The 15111-nt window shown below is 43.7% G+C and overlaps 2 protein-coding genes across 5 annotated transcripts; one reads left to right on the top strand and one right to left on the bottom strand.

Annotated features, from left to right (window-relative positions):
- Positions 1-4326: 4326 nt before the first annotated feature.
- Positions 4327-10439, bottom strand: slc25a11 (solute carrier family 25 member 11). The gene is made up of 9 exons (XM_085258201.1): positions 10188-10439; positions 8014-8166; positions 7805-7922; positions 7584-7672; positions 7402-7492; positions 5775-5865; positions 5591-5690; positions 5462-5513; positions 4327-4709 (listed from the first exon to the last, which is right to left on the bottom strand). Exons 1-9 carry the CDS (start codon positions 10250-10252, stop codon positions 4554-4556), a joined length of 915 nt encoding a protein of 304 aa, XP_085114327.1. The 5' UTR covers positions 10253-10439; the 3' UTR covers positions 4327-4553.
- A 902-nt stretch (positions 10440-11341) lies between these two features.
- Positions 11342-14104, top strand: LOC146578325 (motile sperm domain-containing protein 1-like). Of its 4 annotated transcripts, none has more exons than XM_085258209.1 (7): positions 11342-11477; positions 11855-11992; positions 12250-12529; positions 12612-12687; positions 12766-12983; positions 13086-13241; positions 13813-14104. In XM_085258209.1, exons 3-7 carry the CDS (start codon positions 12325-12327, stop codon positions 13839-13841), a joined length of 684 nt encoding a protein of 227 aa, XP_085114335.1. In that variant the 5' UTR covers positions 11342-11477; positions 11855-11992; positions 12250-12324; the 3' UTR covers positions 13842-14104. The 4 variants fall into 4 exon arrangements, with proteins under 4 accessions (XP_085114335.1, XP_085114343.1, XP_085114341.1 ...); XM_085258215.1 differs by lacking the exon at positions 11342-11477 and adding an exon at positions 11484-11786; XM_085258217.1 differs by lacking the exon at positions 11855-11992 and having other exon boundaries at positions 11400-11477.
- Positions 14105-15111: the final 1007 nt, after the last annotated feature.

Raw genomic sequence — 15111 nt, 5'->3', positions numbered from 1 at the left:
AAGTTTTTCCAGTCCTATTTGAATAATAGGAGTTTTTCTGTTCACCTTGGTGAACTGTCATCTCCCAGAGCTCCTTTAACCTGTGGCGTACCTCAGGGGTCCATACTAGGCCCGCTGTTGTTTATTCTGTACTTGCTCCCTCTGGGCGATGTGCTCCGTAAACATAATGTGTCCTTCCACATCTTTGCCGATGATATTCAGATCTACCTCCCTCTGAGGTTGAACTGCAATGTTTCTTTGCAGCCGCTACTCTCCTGCTTGTCTGACATTAAGACTTGGATGACTCTTAACTTCTTACACCTTAATGAAAGCAAAACTGAAGTCATTGTGTTTGGGCTTCCTAAAGATCCCAACTTCTCTCTTGACTTTTTGGGACCCCTAACCTCCGATTGCACTTCTTCCATTAAGAGTCTTGGAGTTATTTTTGACAATGCTTTTAAACTTGATAAACAAATCAGCTCTGTAGTTAAGGGATCTTTTTATCATTTACGGATTTTAGCCAAAGTCAAGTCTTACCTTTGCAGGAACGATCTAGAAAGAGCGGTCCATGCTTTTATTACTTCACGGCTGGACTACTGTAATTCCCTCTATGCTGGCCTAGATCGTTCCTGTCTACATCGCCTTCAACTGGTGCAGAACGCTGCCGCTCGCCTGTTGACCGGTTCAAAAAAAAAAAGAGACCACATCACTCCGGTTCTCTGCTCTCTCCACTGGCTCCCAGTTGCTTTTAGGATTGATTTTAAAATCTTACTGCTGGCTTTTAAGGTTTTAAATGGCACTGCACCTTCTTACCTGTCAGAACTCCTTAGTACTTATCGCCCCAGGAGATCTTTGAGGTCAGCCGATCTGATGCTTTTAGATGTTCCCAGGTATAAATTAAAGACAAAGGGAGAGAGGGCGTTTGCTGTGGCTGCACCCAGACTGTGGAACAGTTTACCTCCTCACGTCAGATTCTCCAAAAGCCTAGAAACTTTTAAAACTGCTCTTAAAACTCACCTCTTTTCATTGGCTTTTAGAAAGGTTTAATTTATTTGTTTATTTATTTTTTATTTGATCAGCGAGGTGTTTTACGAAATTGTGTTCTATTGTATTTTTATCTGTATTTACTGTACAGCACTTTGGTCAGCCTTGGTTGTTTTTAAATGTGCTCTATAAATAAACTTGACTTGACTTGACTGACTGAGTGGATCTGCGCATCCATCCCGTCACATAGTGATTTATCGTAGAACTCTATGGATTTCCGGGAGAGCGAGTCGGCTACCGGGATGTCTTTCCCTGGCTTGTGGATGATGCTGATGTTATACTTTTGCAGCTGTAGTATCATCCTCTGTAGCCGTGGTGGTGCTGATACTAGTGGCTTTTTGAGTACTCTAGTGGCTTTTGGTCCGATTCAATGGTCACATGTTGACCGTACATTTACTCGTGGAACCGCTTGCAGCCAAAGAGAACAGCATACAGTTCCTTTTCTATTTGGGCATAGTTCTGCTCAGTGCTGTTAAGTGACTTGGATGTGTAGGCGACTGGCTTGCCGTCCTGCAGCATCACAGCATCGAGGCCACTTTTGGGTGCATTGACCTGGAGTCGTAGCGCGTTCTTGGGGTTGAAGAAGGAGAGAACTGAGCCTGGTTCTCTAGTGATCAGCTCCTTCATTTGTTGAAAGGATCTGTCATGGTTCTTGTCCCATACAAACTCACTGTCCTGGTTTAACAGCTGGCGGAGCGGCACGTTTATCTCTGACAGGTGTGGGGCAAATCTTGCTAAATAATTAACCATCCCCAGCACTGTTTCCAGTTCTCCCCTGTTCTGCGGGGGCGCCATGTCTTGGACTGCTTTTACTTTTTGTGGCTCTGGTTTTAGTCCTTCATGTGACAATGTGTGACCGAAGTAACTGACCTCTTTGACGCAGATGGTGCACTTGTCAGGGTTCACTTTTACACTTCTCTCCCTGCTGCATGGTCCTCATGTTGTCATCATGCTCCTGTTTGGCTCCTCCGAAGACCAACACGTCGTCCACAATGGCTGCCACGCCCCTCAGGCCTTTGTAGGGCTCATCCACGCGTCACTGGAACTCTTCCTGGGCTGAGAGTATCCCGAATGGCAACCTGGTGAAGCGGTACCTGCCAAACACAGTATTAAATGTGGTTAACAGAGATGATTCGTGGCTTAGTTTAATGGCCCAGTAGCCTGATCTGGCATCCAAAACACTAAAATACTTGGCCCCAGGAAGTTTTATGGTGACATCCTCCAAGGTGGGTAGAGGGTAATGGGGTCTTTGTATGGCCTTGTTGAGGGGTCTGGGGTCCAGCCACTAGATGGCAACACCATCTAGTGGCTGATGCAAACATAGATCAACATGTTATATTTCCTGGTTTGTTGTATTTGAGTGAAGATGGCCATGTTTCTGGAAGGCATGGATAGCCTGGAAGCCTAGGTGCAGCTGTCCTTGAAACTCCATCTTGGCAAAGTCTGTCATCAAGAACTCGGGCTCGGCCATCGATGAGGAGAGAGATTTAAAACTGATCTTCTTGGGCATTTTAACCTGGGAAACTATTCCTCTTCTTATGTAATGTGTGGCGATCTCTGACCATTTCATCTGTATTTGGGTACCCACAGTCTTTAGCAAGCAGTTTCAGTTCTGTAATAAACTGTTCAAATGCCTCATTTTCACCCTGCATCTTTTCATGGAACCTATATCTGGCGTAGATTGGGTTAGCTTTCAGTGTGATGTAATCGTAGTACATTTGAAGCTTTCGGGAGTCGTCTGCGGTGAGCATCCACGTGTTGTAGACATCCCGTCCCTTCTCACTGACCCATAGAAGAAGGTAGCTGCATTTGTCTGCCTCCTCCTTCCCCCGAAGAGGACCAGCAAACATCAGCTCGGCGAGCTGCTTGAAGCGCCGCCATGCCTCGGGCAGGTTGCTAGAGTCCCAATCCATGCGCGGTGTGGGAACGCCGTAAGCCTCAATGTCTGCACTGTCCAACGGCAAGGGATTGCGTAGAAAACCGCTACTCTGACACTACTCTGCAGCAACACAGTGCCATCTAGTGGCTGATGCAAAACATAGATCAACATGTTATATTTCCTGGTTTGTTGCATTTGAGTGACATAAAGGCCAGAAATTCATTCAACTTCCTCTTATAAATTTGCAAGCTGTACAGCTATGGAAGCCCGTTTTCACCACACACAAAAAAGTATCCATATCTTGAAATTTCGAGATATTTTTCTCAAAATTTTGAATAGTAACTCGAAATTTTGAGAAAATAACTCGACAGTTCGAGTTATGGATACTTTTTTTTGTGTGGCGGAAACGGGCTTCCATAGCCAGCACAGTGCATATGTTTGTTGCAGGTCAGAAATGAAACCTTTTCTGATGCTGAGAAAATAAAGCGTGACTCAGTGGTGCAGATATTTGGCAGTTTTTATTTTAGACTTTGTTCTGGTTATTGTTCAGTTTCCCCTGCAGTGTAAGTGTAATTCAGGCAGACAAACACAGGTGGATTCACTTGTACAAAAGACAAACTGAAATGGATTGTAACCAGAGCATTCTGACCAGTCTACCTGGTGATAGGTTTACCACAACTGATGACTTGTTCACTTAAGGTAAATACAACCACGTCACTTATGAAGAAGACACACAGCTTCTCATGTTATAGTTTTAAAACATCTAAAATCACTCTTGTTAATTCATTTGCTAGATTAGCTGCTAGCATACCCACTTTGTTTGAGGCTTTTTGCTAGCTAGTTAGCAACACTACACACCTGTTACTCTAATAGTCTGTATTTTTTAATGACGCAGCACTCCTTAGCTTTTGTTATCCATATTTATAAAGAGATGGCATTAGCTGTACACTCCAGAGGCCCAGAGTTACTGTTAATATCAGAAATGTAATGCTGTCCTTTATGATTTTAAGTTTAGACTGAGGATGATCTAAAACTGAAGATTTAAACACTTTTAGATCCATTACAGTTATAGAGCACTTTGCAGCCTGCTAACATGGAAACTACATAAAAATAGCAGGTGGTTTCATAAAAGTGTAATTTATTCCTTTCATTTAATTTAATAATAGAGTCTACATTATTAACAGCTAAACTCACCCTGGCAGAAAAATGGTGAGGAGAACCATCAGGACCAAGCTGGGTTTCCTGGGGCCAGAGATTTGGACAAACTTTCTCCCTTACTTTCATAACAGCTGTCCTGTGCCAGATGTTATATTGAGCCATTGAGAGGCATCAACATCAGTATCGACTACAATAAAGTTTAGCCGACGTATTGATGTAATTAATAACAGGAGTCCAAGTAGGAAGTGATGGAAATGACAACAAAGCAAGGTCAAAAAGTCTTTATTCAACCACGAGTCTCTGCTCAGCCATGGTTGTTACCATGGTTACCCATCAATCCCATCATCATGCTGCGTGTTGTCAGGGAGACAGTGGGGTAGGGTTTCTACAAATAAGACTTAATTACTCAAAACATCTGTGAATGATGTCTGAACTACATTTAATTTACATTTTTCTCTTTACAGAAAGAATTCAAACACTGTGTGTGCGTGGGCTAAACGTCGAGGACGTAGGTCTTGTAGAGGCGGTTCATCTGCTCCAGGAAGATGAAGGTGAGGACGGTGTGCGGGCCGAGGCGGGCATAGTACGGGGTGAAACCTTTCCACAGAGAGAAGAAGCCCTCCTTCCCCACCACTCGAACCAGCACCTCCTGATCATGACACAGATAATTCAGTCGGTGCCCAGAATATAAACACTTATTACCGGAACAAGTTATATTAATACAGGCTGAACATTGGTTCAGCCTGTATTAATATAACTTAATATAACTAATTAATATAACTTGTATATCAGCCCTCTCACTGGCCACTTCATTAGGAACACCTGTTAAACTTCTTTGACTTATGTTTTATCAGCCAATCACATGGCAGTGACTCAGTGCATCCTGTCATGACCACATTTCCTGATTTCTGCAGGATAACACATGTCAAAAAGCTCCATTCATCTCTAACATAAGAAAATAAGTTCGCTGTACTCAAATGGCCCGACTCCAATGGAGCATCTTCCTCATCAAGGAGCAACTGAGAAACCTGCAGCAGCTGTGTGATGATATGATGTTAATATGAAGCAAAATCCTTGTTAAATTTATTAAGATTTAAAGAGTTCTGAAGATAAAACTTGTTACTAGCGATGTGTACCTAATAAAGAGGCCTGTCAATGTGTATTGGAGATTGTCAGAAAATTGTCTAAATCTAAATGTTACACAAAGAACATCAAAGATACAGAAGTAACCTGTACAAATACTTCAAAATCACAGTATTACCAGGAACAATATTGCATTTATTCATCAGCTCATCTGCTTTCAGAGCATTATTTAACTTTCATGCTTAAAAAAAAAAAAGATTTTAATGACCAAAATGTAATAACAAAAACAAGTAAAAACAAATAAAATTGGCGACTCACCAAACCATTTTTATACTCTGGCTTCCCGTCGATCATCTTCATGTTCTGGATCCTGCCAAGAAAAAGGAGAAGGTGGTCAGACTCGGCTCGACCACAGAAGAAGAGTTCATCAAACGCCTTCAGTCTCACCTGGTCTTTACGATGTCGACGGGCATCGAGGCTGCCGTGGTAACCAGACCACTGATCATACTGGCACAGAAGTGACACAGAATATCGTCTCTAAAATAACCTGAGAACACACAAACATATTGATGAAGAGTGTGCGTCACTGAAAGACCGTGTGCGTGCGTGAGTGCGTGCGTGTGTTGGGCACCTGAATCGAGCAGCGCCTGTTTGGACTGAGAGTACGAGGCCAGCTGAGCAGCGTTCACGACCACCGCTCGAGCCATGGTGGGAATGCAACCCTGCAACAGCAGAGTCGTCATCAGCTCAGTTATTAAAAACACCCAAAGAGACTCGATAAAGCTGCTGAACCAACAAACAGACGTGAACGCTCCACAGACGACGTCTGGAGTCTTTTCTGCAGGAAATGAACCAGCGAGGGTAGAGGTGGAGGGATGTCAGCGACCCTCAGAGCATGCTGTAGCTCCGATTTACAGTTTCAGCGTTTTATCGTCTTTGATTCAGCAGAATAGCTGAGATCTGTCCCAGTTTATGTTTCAGCACTTAAATCCTCATTTTATTACTAACGCTCATCAGGAAATTTGATTTAAAAATCATCTAACTTTTGTTATTGATATTACAGCAGTCACACACAAATTACTCCAGAGAATGAAAGGACAAGTGTCAAATTTTGTTAATCATGTAGTGAGAATTTCATGGATGAAGCTTTTAGATTCCTGCAAGCAGAATCATTTTTTTTTTTTTTTTTTTTTTTTTTAAGTGAAAAGTTTAAAATGTTACTACCAAGTGTTTATAACTGAACAAAAACTGAGGCACTGTAATGACTCAGTTTATCTGACCTATGTTTGCACCATCTTTGGTGGGAAAACTGTTGCAAAATCAGAAAAAAAGATGCAGAGATCAGAAAAGAAGAAGCTCCCTGTCCTTCCCGTCTTGGAGCAACTGTGACCACGTAATGTCGTCTGGGAATAATAAAGTGTTCTGATTCTGATACATTGAAAAAGACTGCGACACTGCCCTCTGCTGCCCCATGGAAGTACTGCAGATGGTCAGTAAAATCCTTTGCAAATTAAAAAAATTCAATTAATATTTTTAATAAAAATAAAAAGATCATTTAAATGTTTTAATTCAGTTTAAAATTATTTAAAATATTGTAGACACATTTTTAACAAGGGCTGTAAAAACTAACAAAACAAAGCCACTAAATCCATGAGCGTTTATTCAATCGTCACCTGAGGAGCTAAAATTATTCTAAAAAGCAGCGAATACTGCACCACAGTCTCGCGCAACGATTAGATTAGACATTTGTGTTTGATAAAGAGAGACCCAGATTTAGAACATGTGACATTCTTCAGTTTGGAAATTCTTTAGAAGAAAAACTGAGAATTTTGGGAATATAAACGTTTTGGAAACATGAGGATAAGCAGAGAAAAAGCCAAATTCAAAAATATCAGAATCAAAACTGAGGTCATTTTTCTTGTTTTTGCTCAGGATTCGCAGAGTTTTTTTTCCCCTTCAATAAAAGCTGCAGCAGTAGCTCACAGTTCCCATTAACTACTTTCACACATATTAATAACAGTACAACGGCTTGAAAAACAAAATAGTTAAATAAGAAAAAAAAAAAAAGAAAAGAAAAAAGAGCTAATGTAATGTTTGTGTGATGTTAAATCGGGCAGCATCTACTCTGGGTGAAGGACCACTTCAGGACACAAACCGTTTTATCAATTAAAATTTCCACATTAAATTACTGCATCTGGACTAATGGCTACTCATTCAGGCCCAAGTGAAGAAAATGATGATGATGATGGTAGCCTCACCCTCCACAGCGTAGTGACGCCTTCCTCTTTGGTTATTCGAACGAGGGCATTAAAAACATTCTTGTATCCTCTCCGCTGGTCTGCAGGTAACCTGGAGACACAAACGGTGAGGAAAACGCCTGCGAGTCATTTTGTGTCCATGCCGAGCAGAGAAAGCTGCTCGAAGGTAAACAGAGTCTCACCGTCCATCGGCCGTCATCCTGATCAGCGCCACCTCTGCTGGCGTCCCCACAAATGCTCCAATGGCTCCAGCTGTCATACCAATCAGAGCCTGTAGGGGGAGCACACTGTTACTCAGCAGCATGGAGGGTGCTGTGGCATCTACACCTTTACCACTGCTTAAAAGCTTTCTACAGGCTTAGATGATTTCAGAGCTCATAAGCCTTTCACTCTTTCAGCTCACCTTGAGGAAGAAGTTCGGCGGCCGGCCGTCACTGCTGGTCATTTTCTCGAACAGGATGGTGTAGATTCCCAGACGGGTCGTCGTGTAGGTCGCCTGACGCAAAAGACCTGCTGACAGACTGACAAACACACAAAGAAACCCACAATGAAGCAGGGAGATGAAACGTGAGTTAAAATGATAAAAATCAGGATGGGGCGAAGCGCTGGTACCCGGTGTAGATGCCCCCCACGCCCTCGTTTCTCAGGATGGAGAACAAGGCGTGGAAGCTGGTTTTATACTCTCGAGCCTTCGTCCCCTGACCACTCAGCTGCATCCTGTTCTTCACCAGGTCCAACGGCTGCACGAAGACTGTCGCGCCCATCCTGCAGAGAGGGAACAGCACAAGTACGTTTATTAAAGCTGAAGCATTACTGAGAAAACATGAAACCAAAAACTTTTTGGCACAGTCAAAGACACAACAAAACCTGGGAGCGCAGACTTGTTATCATATATCTGACATTTCAGATGTTTGAACAGATTTAAATCGTAACTTATAAAATGAGACCTTTGGACTGACTGTTCCAACGACTTCCACTGAAATCCAAACAATGTGATCAAAATAAATCAAAGTTCACTTGAAAAGTTCTTTTTATTTGAAAAGAACATCAGGGAGGAGTTTTACAGTTGAGACAGTAAAAACTAAAACATGGCAGGTTGTTAAGCGCAGTTGGAGAACAGAGGTGTTTGCTCTAATGAATTTACACTTCTGTTAGCAGTGAAGCTGCAGCGATGTGGTAACTCTGCAGTGATAAGTTATCAGGGACTGGAAGAGCTGGTACTGTGAGTTTATCAGGAGGTGAGAGTTTAGCCTCCCTTAGAAAACACCGACGGCAGCAGGTGAGAGCACAGATTAACTCACGATGATGAAAACCTGCCTGGGGCAGCGATTCTTGTCTTTTAAATCAGAACACGTCCATTTATTTATCTCAAATGAAGCTTCACAGAAGAGCGTGCTGGGATCCTGACGAATTACAAACTGTAAAATTAGAGATGGTGCAGAGATACCTCTAAATTATCTCTGATTCACACCAAATATGGATTAAAATATAAATGAAGGCCTAATCTGCAAACCTACAGCTCTAACATTTAGTCATGTCATTATTTGTAACTTTTATAGTTTCTGAGAGATATATCGATAGATAGATATCCATCTATGAAAAAAGGTGTGCAGGTTTGAAATAAAGTCAACTGTTGACACCGCCTCATGGAGTTTGTAAGAAGCAGCCATACTGTCAACATTTGGTGACCTTCAACTGTTTATTATGAGGCTGTTTAACCTGCTACGCCTGCTAAGGTAACCTGACACACACACACACACACACACACACACACACACACACACACACACACACACACACACACACACACACACACACACACGTCTTAAAGTGTGTGTGTGAGAGTAATGTTCTCCATGTTTCCTCTCATACACTCATGTTAACCTTCATGTCAGCATACGTTCACTAATCCCTGTGAGCCAAAAGGTCAAATTGTTCAGTTTATCATTTTTTTCTATTTTTGGATCAGTATGATGTCAGAGACAGTCACGCACCCTGTTGAGTGAGGGGCATCCAATCACTGAGGCGCAGTGTGAGATAATTATTGAGATTATAATTTTAATTCATTCATCAAATTATTAATTGGCTTAATGAACTTTTATGATACATGATTACATTTGTAAATGTTTTGTGATAAACATGGATCAGAGTTTAACTGAACCTGATTTCAGAGTTTAGAGGCTAAACCAGGTTACATCATCATCATCATCATCATCATCAAGCTGTCATCCATCCCGGCTAACAGTTAGCATGCTAACGGCAGACCGGGGAGCCGACGTCAGGTCCCCCTGACTGGTGCCACCTCCCCTTATCTGCTGTCAGAGTTTACTTTAGGGAAGCTTCGCTGCCAATCCAGCGTTAGCCTGCTAGCACTCCTCGTTGTAAAGCCCAGGCGGGAGGTTTTAACAAATAATTTCCCGGGGATACAAGCGGAACATTTGCAGGACTTCTACGAGTTTGCATGTTTAAATGTGTTCTGGTGAGAAAAAAAAAGGGGCAGGAAGCTCTACTCGAACATGGCTAACTAACACATGCAGAGAGGTGCCCAGATTTCGTCATGACACCGGTGTGCTGATGAAAAACGTCCCCTCGGAGTTCTCGGGGTGCAGCCCGTCCTGTGACAGCCAGCATCAGCTGCTAACAGCTAACCATCAGCGTGTCGCTCCGCCGCAGTAACGGCCTCCGTGCTGTCCTTTAAACCGCACAGAGCGGGTTTAAACTGACCAGAGCTCTCCTCTGACCCCTGACATTAGCGCGATAGCATGGCAGCTAGCCGCATCACTTACCCAGCCAGCCCCCCGAACAGGAACTTGATGGCCTTCGGGGAGGTCTTGGGCTTCGCATCCGCCATGTTTCCCCCGATCGGTCAGTGGCCGCAGAGTCTGCGTTCAGATTTCTGCCGCCCGCCTGCCTGTGTGCCTTTGAGCCGAGCTTTCCGCCTGCTTTCTCCCCGTCGCAGCGGCGGCAGCAAGAGCAGCAAGGTGACTCTATAAAGCGGACGCGTCCCGAGACACGAAGAGCAACGGACCAATCAGGAGGCGAGGAACGATCAACGTGCTACGTTCATGGTCTCCTTTTAAACTCCTCCATCCGAACTCTACTAATCAACTAATACAGCGAAGTTAATGACGTACAGCGTATATCAGATATTTAGAAGGCTGTAGTCTTTGACTTACTGATGTTATATTAAAAAGAAAAATGTTATTTTAAACATTTTGGCATTTGGCATGCAATAAATTACACACGTGAAGTTGATTATGAATTCATCATCATTTGACCAAAACATGTTTATACAGACTGATACTTGAAACGATGACGAGCCTTTTGATAAAGAGGCCCTACTCAACTAAAAATTCGTGCATGGCATTCTTATGTCTTTCATTTCCGAGAGAACTTGAATGCCGCAGATGCTACAACGCTAGTTATTTAAATTAAGTATATCTATAAATATGTAGAAAACATAAATTTAAAAGTGTATAACTGGTAGGACGTTATATAAATGTTTAGTTTCTTTAAAATAAGGAAACTAAAAGCCACAATTATTTGTTAAATAATTTATTGCTTATAATGTTGTACCATTGTAATGAGATGAGATGATAGCCTTTATTTGTCAGTTGCAGTTGCCCACCGAGAAGACAGACCTTGCCGACCGTACAGGTCAGGGAGGTAGCAAAGGAAAAAAACAGTGAAATGTGTAACACAAAAGGATAACCCAGAAAGATAAGGGAAGGAGACGGTGAAAGATGCGTCCGCCTCCTCCGAGAGCCAAAGAAAGAAAGCATTTTCTTGTAGCATGGTTGAAACATTGTAGCAACCATTGTTGTACCATTTTCTTGAATATTATGGCTTTTATAAATCCAAAACGATTTCTTGTTTAGTTTCAGAATTAAAAATGAATTACAACTGTTGCCACCATCATTTCAGCTTAAACACAGCGTCAAACTAAGGAGTCTGATGTGACACACAAAACAACAGAAGGCTGGGACTCTTTCCGAACGCTCATTGGTTTAGAGCTAGAGAGGGGGAGGGATTTATTATAAGCAACAGCTTGCTGAGGAAGTAGATCCGGGGCAGCGGTGAGTAGAAACACTGAGCAGTTTTATTTCTGTTTCTTTTTTTCTTTTTTTTACCGGATTAAACTCCCATAAAACGCCTCGGTGTGACCGTCCGGCTGCCGGAGATCATATCGCGGAGCTGGCGACAGTTTCTGCTGCGTCACGTTACCGGTGTTTTGGCGAGTGATTGGGCAGCTAGCGTTAGCAAACAGCAGGAAGCTCACTAACAGAAAGTCTGTTAGTGAAGTTTTTCGGAGTTTTTTACACAGAGATCCAGAAATAAACAATTTATACTACAGGCTGGCAGCGGAGGGATACACAGGAGCTGAGGTACTTATTTATGAGGCGTTACCTGTGTTTGTTCTCCACTGTTTACATGTTGGGTCCTGTTTGTTTAGGGAAGGAAACGAGGAGCTAGAGAAGTAAACACGGAAACAGAGAAGGAAGGGAAGAAGCACAGAAGGATAAGAGGAGGTAGAGAAGTAAACAAAGAAACAGAAGGAAGGAAAGACGTACAGAAGGCAGCAAGGTATCGGGTAAGAATCATGGTGGCAGAGAAAAGGCAGGAAGGAGGGATATGAGGAAGGAAAAAAGGAGTTGGTAAATAAAGGGGGCAGGGTGGAAATGAGGACACAGAAAGGACGAGGAGGAGGGGAAAAAGTAGGGAGAGGTAACAAGGAGGCATTGTACAAAATAAGGAGACAGAGGAGGATCCAAGGAGCCACAACCTAGGAAAGAGAAACTTTTTTTCTCCTCGTTAAATGATTTTTTTTTTGTCTCTCTGTGGTGGTAGGCGGTGTTACCTCTAGGTATCCAATGACAGCTCTCCGATCATGTCCGCGGGCGGGGCTCCACACAGAGCGGACTAATGAGGAGGAGGCAGAGCCATGACGGGCGAGGAGACGAGGGGGGGTCGGCGGTGGCAGGGGAGCAGAGCGTGGCGGTGGGGGGCGTGCCGCGTCTTGCCGTCTTCCTGTTCCCCTCAGAGATGGTGTTCTACGCAGAGCAGAGGAGCTCCCATAGGAGGGTGCTGACCCTCTACAACCCCTACAACTTCAGCCTCAGCTTCAAGAGTGAGTGCAGCCTTGTTTAGGCCCTGGTCACGCCGCCACTGGCTCTAACAGCCTCTAACAGCCTCTCTCTCTGTCCTCACAGTGTGGTGCACGGCACCCTCGTTCTACAGGGTGGTGGAGGCAGAGGGTAGCATCCGGGCCAAGTCCTGCGTCGACCTGTGAGTGTTTCAAACTTTGTTTAAAACTTAATCCATAACGACGCTCACATGCAATCAAGTATTTTGTTTTCCTGTCAGGGTCGTGCGTCACCTGGACGTCTCCCCCAGACACTGGGGCCGCAGGGACCGGTTCCGCATGGAGGTGAGGGGTGGAGGCCAGGTGGGACGACGGGAGATTTGGGCGGAGCTTAGAGGAGGACAAGAGGAAGAGGAGCAAAGAGGAGGTCAACAAAGGGCGCTGCCCCATCCTACTTCTCAGCTCCTGCCCACACAGGCACACCTGCCTGCCTGCACAGGTAAGGCACCATGGAGTGCTCTGATTGGTTCCTGCAGCAGTGCATTCGCGGGTGCAGAGTGAGTTGATCTTATTAATGATGTTTCTGTGTGTGTGTCTGCAGCTGTGCGCAGCGCGTCTCAGTGGGCAGTGTGTGTGGCTGTGGCGGTGCTGTGTGTCACAGTGTTGATGCTCCCCCTGCACACTGACAGCAACTGGCTGGTTCCACGCTGGCTGCACGTCTCCACCAATCAGAAACTGGTCTGCGCCTACACACTGGGTAACACCACGCGCACACACACACACACACACACACACACACACACACACACACACACACACACACACACACACACACACACACACACATCTGTATGACCTGAGAGGGGAGGCAGGGAGCAAATGAGACAGTGGGAAAGTAAGCAAAAAGAAAGTAAAGAATTGAAGGAGATGGAGAAGGAAACAAGGAAGTAGAGAAGAACAGTTATAGGTGAAGAAAGGAGGAATCTAGGGACAGTTAAGGAAATGAGAAGTCAGAGCAAAAAGGAAGGAGTCTCAGAAGGAAATGTGGAGATAAAGAAGCAAACAAGAAAATAGAAAAGGAAATAAGGAAGCGGAAAAGAAACTAGATATAGAGAAGGAATTAGGAGAGAAGGGCAGGAACGAAAAGGAAACAAGAATGTAGTTGGAGGGAAAACGAAGGAGATAAGGAGGTAGAAAAGGAAATGAGATGGTGGATAAGGGAACGAGAAGTTGAAGATTCAGAAGTACATAAAAACATACAAAGAAGGAGGCAGAAAAGGAAATGAGGAGGTAGAGAATGAAGCAGTGATGCTGTGGTTGTCTCGCAGGTCTTGTTACCATGGTGTTTCTACGGTGACGTCATGCTGCAGCGACCTGTGGCCTCACCGTCGTCCACACAGGAGGAGCCCTCAAACGACTGTCATGGGACAGCGAGTAGCGTGTTCAAAAAAGCTTTATTTAAACGTGTCGACGGAGCGGACGGAGTCATCGACCACTGACGAACAGTTGGATACGAGCGCCGTGAGAAGAAATGGACGTTAAACCGACGAACATGTGACAAAGCTGTGATGCTGCGTAAATAAAATGGTTGTGAATAAAAACAGAAAGTGATGATTTTAAGAGGATTCAAGTCTTTATTTAACAGAACAACACAACACCATCTTTGACCAGAGTGTACTCACACGTTTAAATAAAGTTTTTACAGAAGCTCAGTGCAGCTCATCGTATCCAGGATAAATAAATAAAACAAAGCAGGTAAACTGTGTAATCAGATGTGTGTGTCTGAAGTTTTACTGCTGATGGTAAAATGTTCACAGAGGTTCAGCTTTTCTGCGTGATGCGTCGTTATCCATCAGAACTACAGAGCTGGCCTTCCAGTCTCTGAGAAAAACCTCATCAAGTAATGCATGAACTAGTAATTGATGGAAAAGTTCCAGTTTCTTCTTCACTGCCATGAATAAAAACCTGTTCTTTAAAAGAATCCCCTGCATCTTTCTGCATGATCATCAGTGCTGATCGTTCTCGATGTTCCTCTGGGATCGCTGATCGGTTTCAGACCTGAAGCAAAGGGAGCCGCAGATTTCCCATCCATGAACCTGAACCCTGAATGCAGTGATAAACACACAATGGCTCTGAAGGACAAGTTTCCCCTGAAGTCTGACATTTCATATTAAACAAGGAGCCGTTCTGACAGGTTAAAAACATTTAAAAGAATAAACGTAGAAAAGAAAAACAATGAATTAATAAAAAAGATTATAACCTGTGTCACAGATGAGGCTCACTCCAGATTAATGAAAATAAACAAACTCAGATTTATTTTCACCTCATTTAGAAGGTGATTTACACCCGCTGAGTGAAGCACACGAGGAGGAAGAAGGAAGGAAATAAGTCCAGAATGAGATTCCAACACTTTACCATCGGAGGTGTTTGTCAATAAAGAAATACACAAGGGGCCTGTTTCAATATGCGTACTTGTGCGTGCTTGCATTCTCGTGTACTCGTGATACGTCATCAGTCCAGAACCCAAACGCGGCAATGGCGGAGGAGCGCGTCTAAAACTTTTAAATATTACTCTTTCTGGGTCGCAAAATAAAATTGTAAGTTATTTTGAAGTGAGAATGTAGCTG

The sequence above is a fragment of the Mchenga conophoros genome, linkage group LG3 (assembly GCF_057382185.1).
Source record: "Mchenga conophoros isolate Kocher_MC1m ecotype Shallow Benthic linkage group LG3, M_conophoros_male_GT1.1, whole genome shotgun sequence".
Taxonomy (NCBI): domain Eukaryota; kingdom Metazoa; phylum Chordata; class Actinopteri; order Cichliformes; family Cichlidae; genus Mchenga; species Mchenga conophoros.
This window is presented reverse-complemented; position numbering and strand designations above follow the sequence as displayed.

What these genes read in the sequence shown, in the direction of transcription:
- LOC146578325 (XM_085258209.1), top strand. Translation starts at nt 12,325, where the DNA reads ATGAGGAGGAGGCAGAGCCATGACGGGCGAGGAGACGAGGGGGGGTCG. An exon ending in GCCAAGTCCTGCGTCGACCT is followed by an intron (nt 12,688 to 12,765) that starts GTGAGTGTTTCA and finishes TTTTCCTGTCAG; the next exon opens with GGTCGTGCGTCACCTGGACG. An exon ending in GGTCTGCGCCTACACACTGG is followed by an intron (nt 13,242 to 13,812) that starts GTAACACCACGC and finishes GTTGTCTCGCAG; the next exon opens with GTCTTGTTACCATGGTGTTT.
- slc25a11 (XM_085258201.1), bottom strand. Translation starts at nt 10,252, where the DNA reads ATGGCGGATGCGAAGCCCAAGACCTCCCCGAAGGCCATCAAGTTCCTG. An exon ending in CGCCGAACTTCTTCCTCAAG is followed by an intron (nt 7,673 to 7,804) that starts GTGAGCTGAAAG and finishes CTCCCCCTACAG; the next exon opens with GCTCTGATTGGTATGACAGC. An exon ending in GTCGACATCGTAAAGACCAG is followed by an intron (nt 5,514 to 5,590) that starts GTGAGACTGAAG and finishes TTTTCTTGGCAG; the next exon opens with GATCCAGAACATGAAGATGA.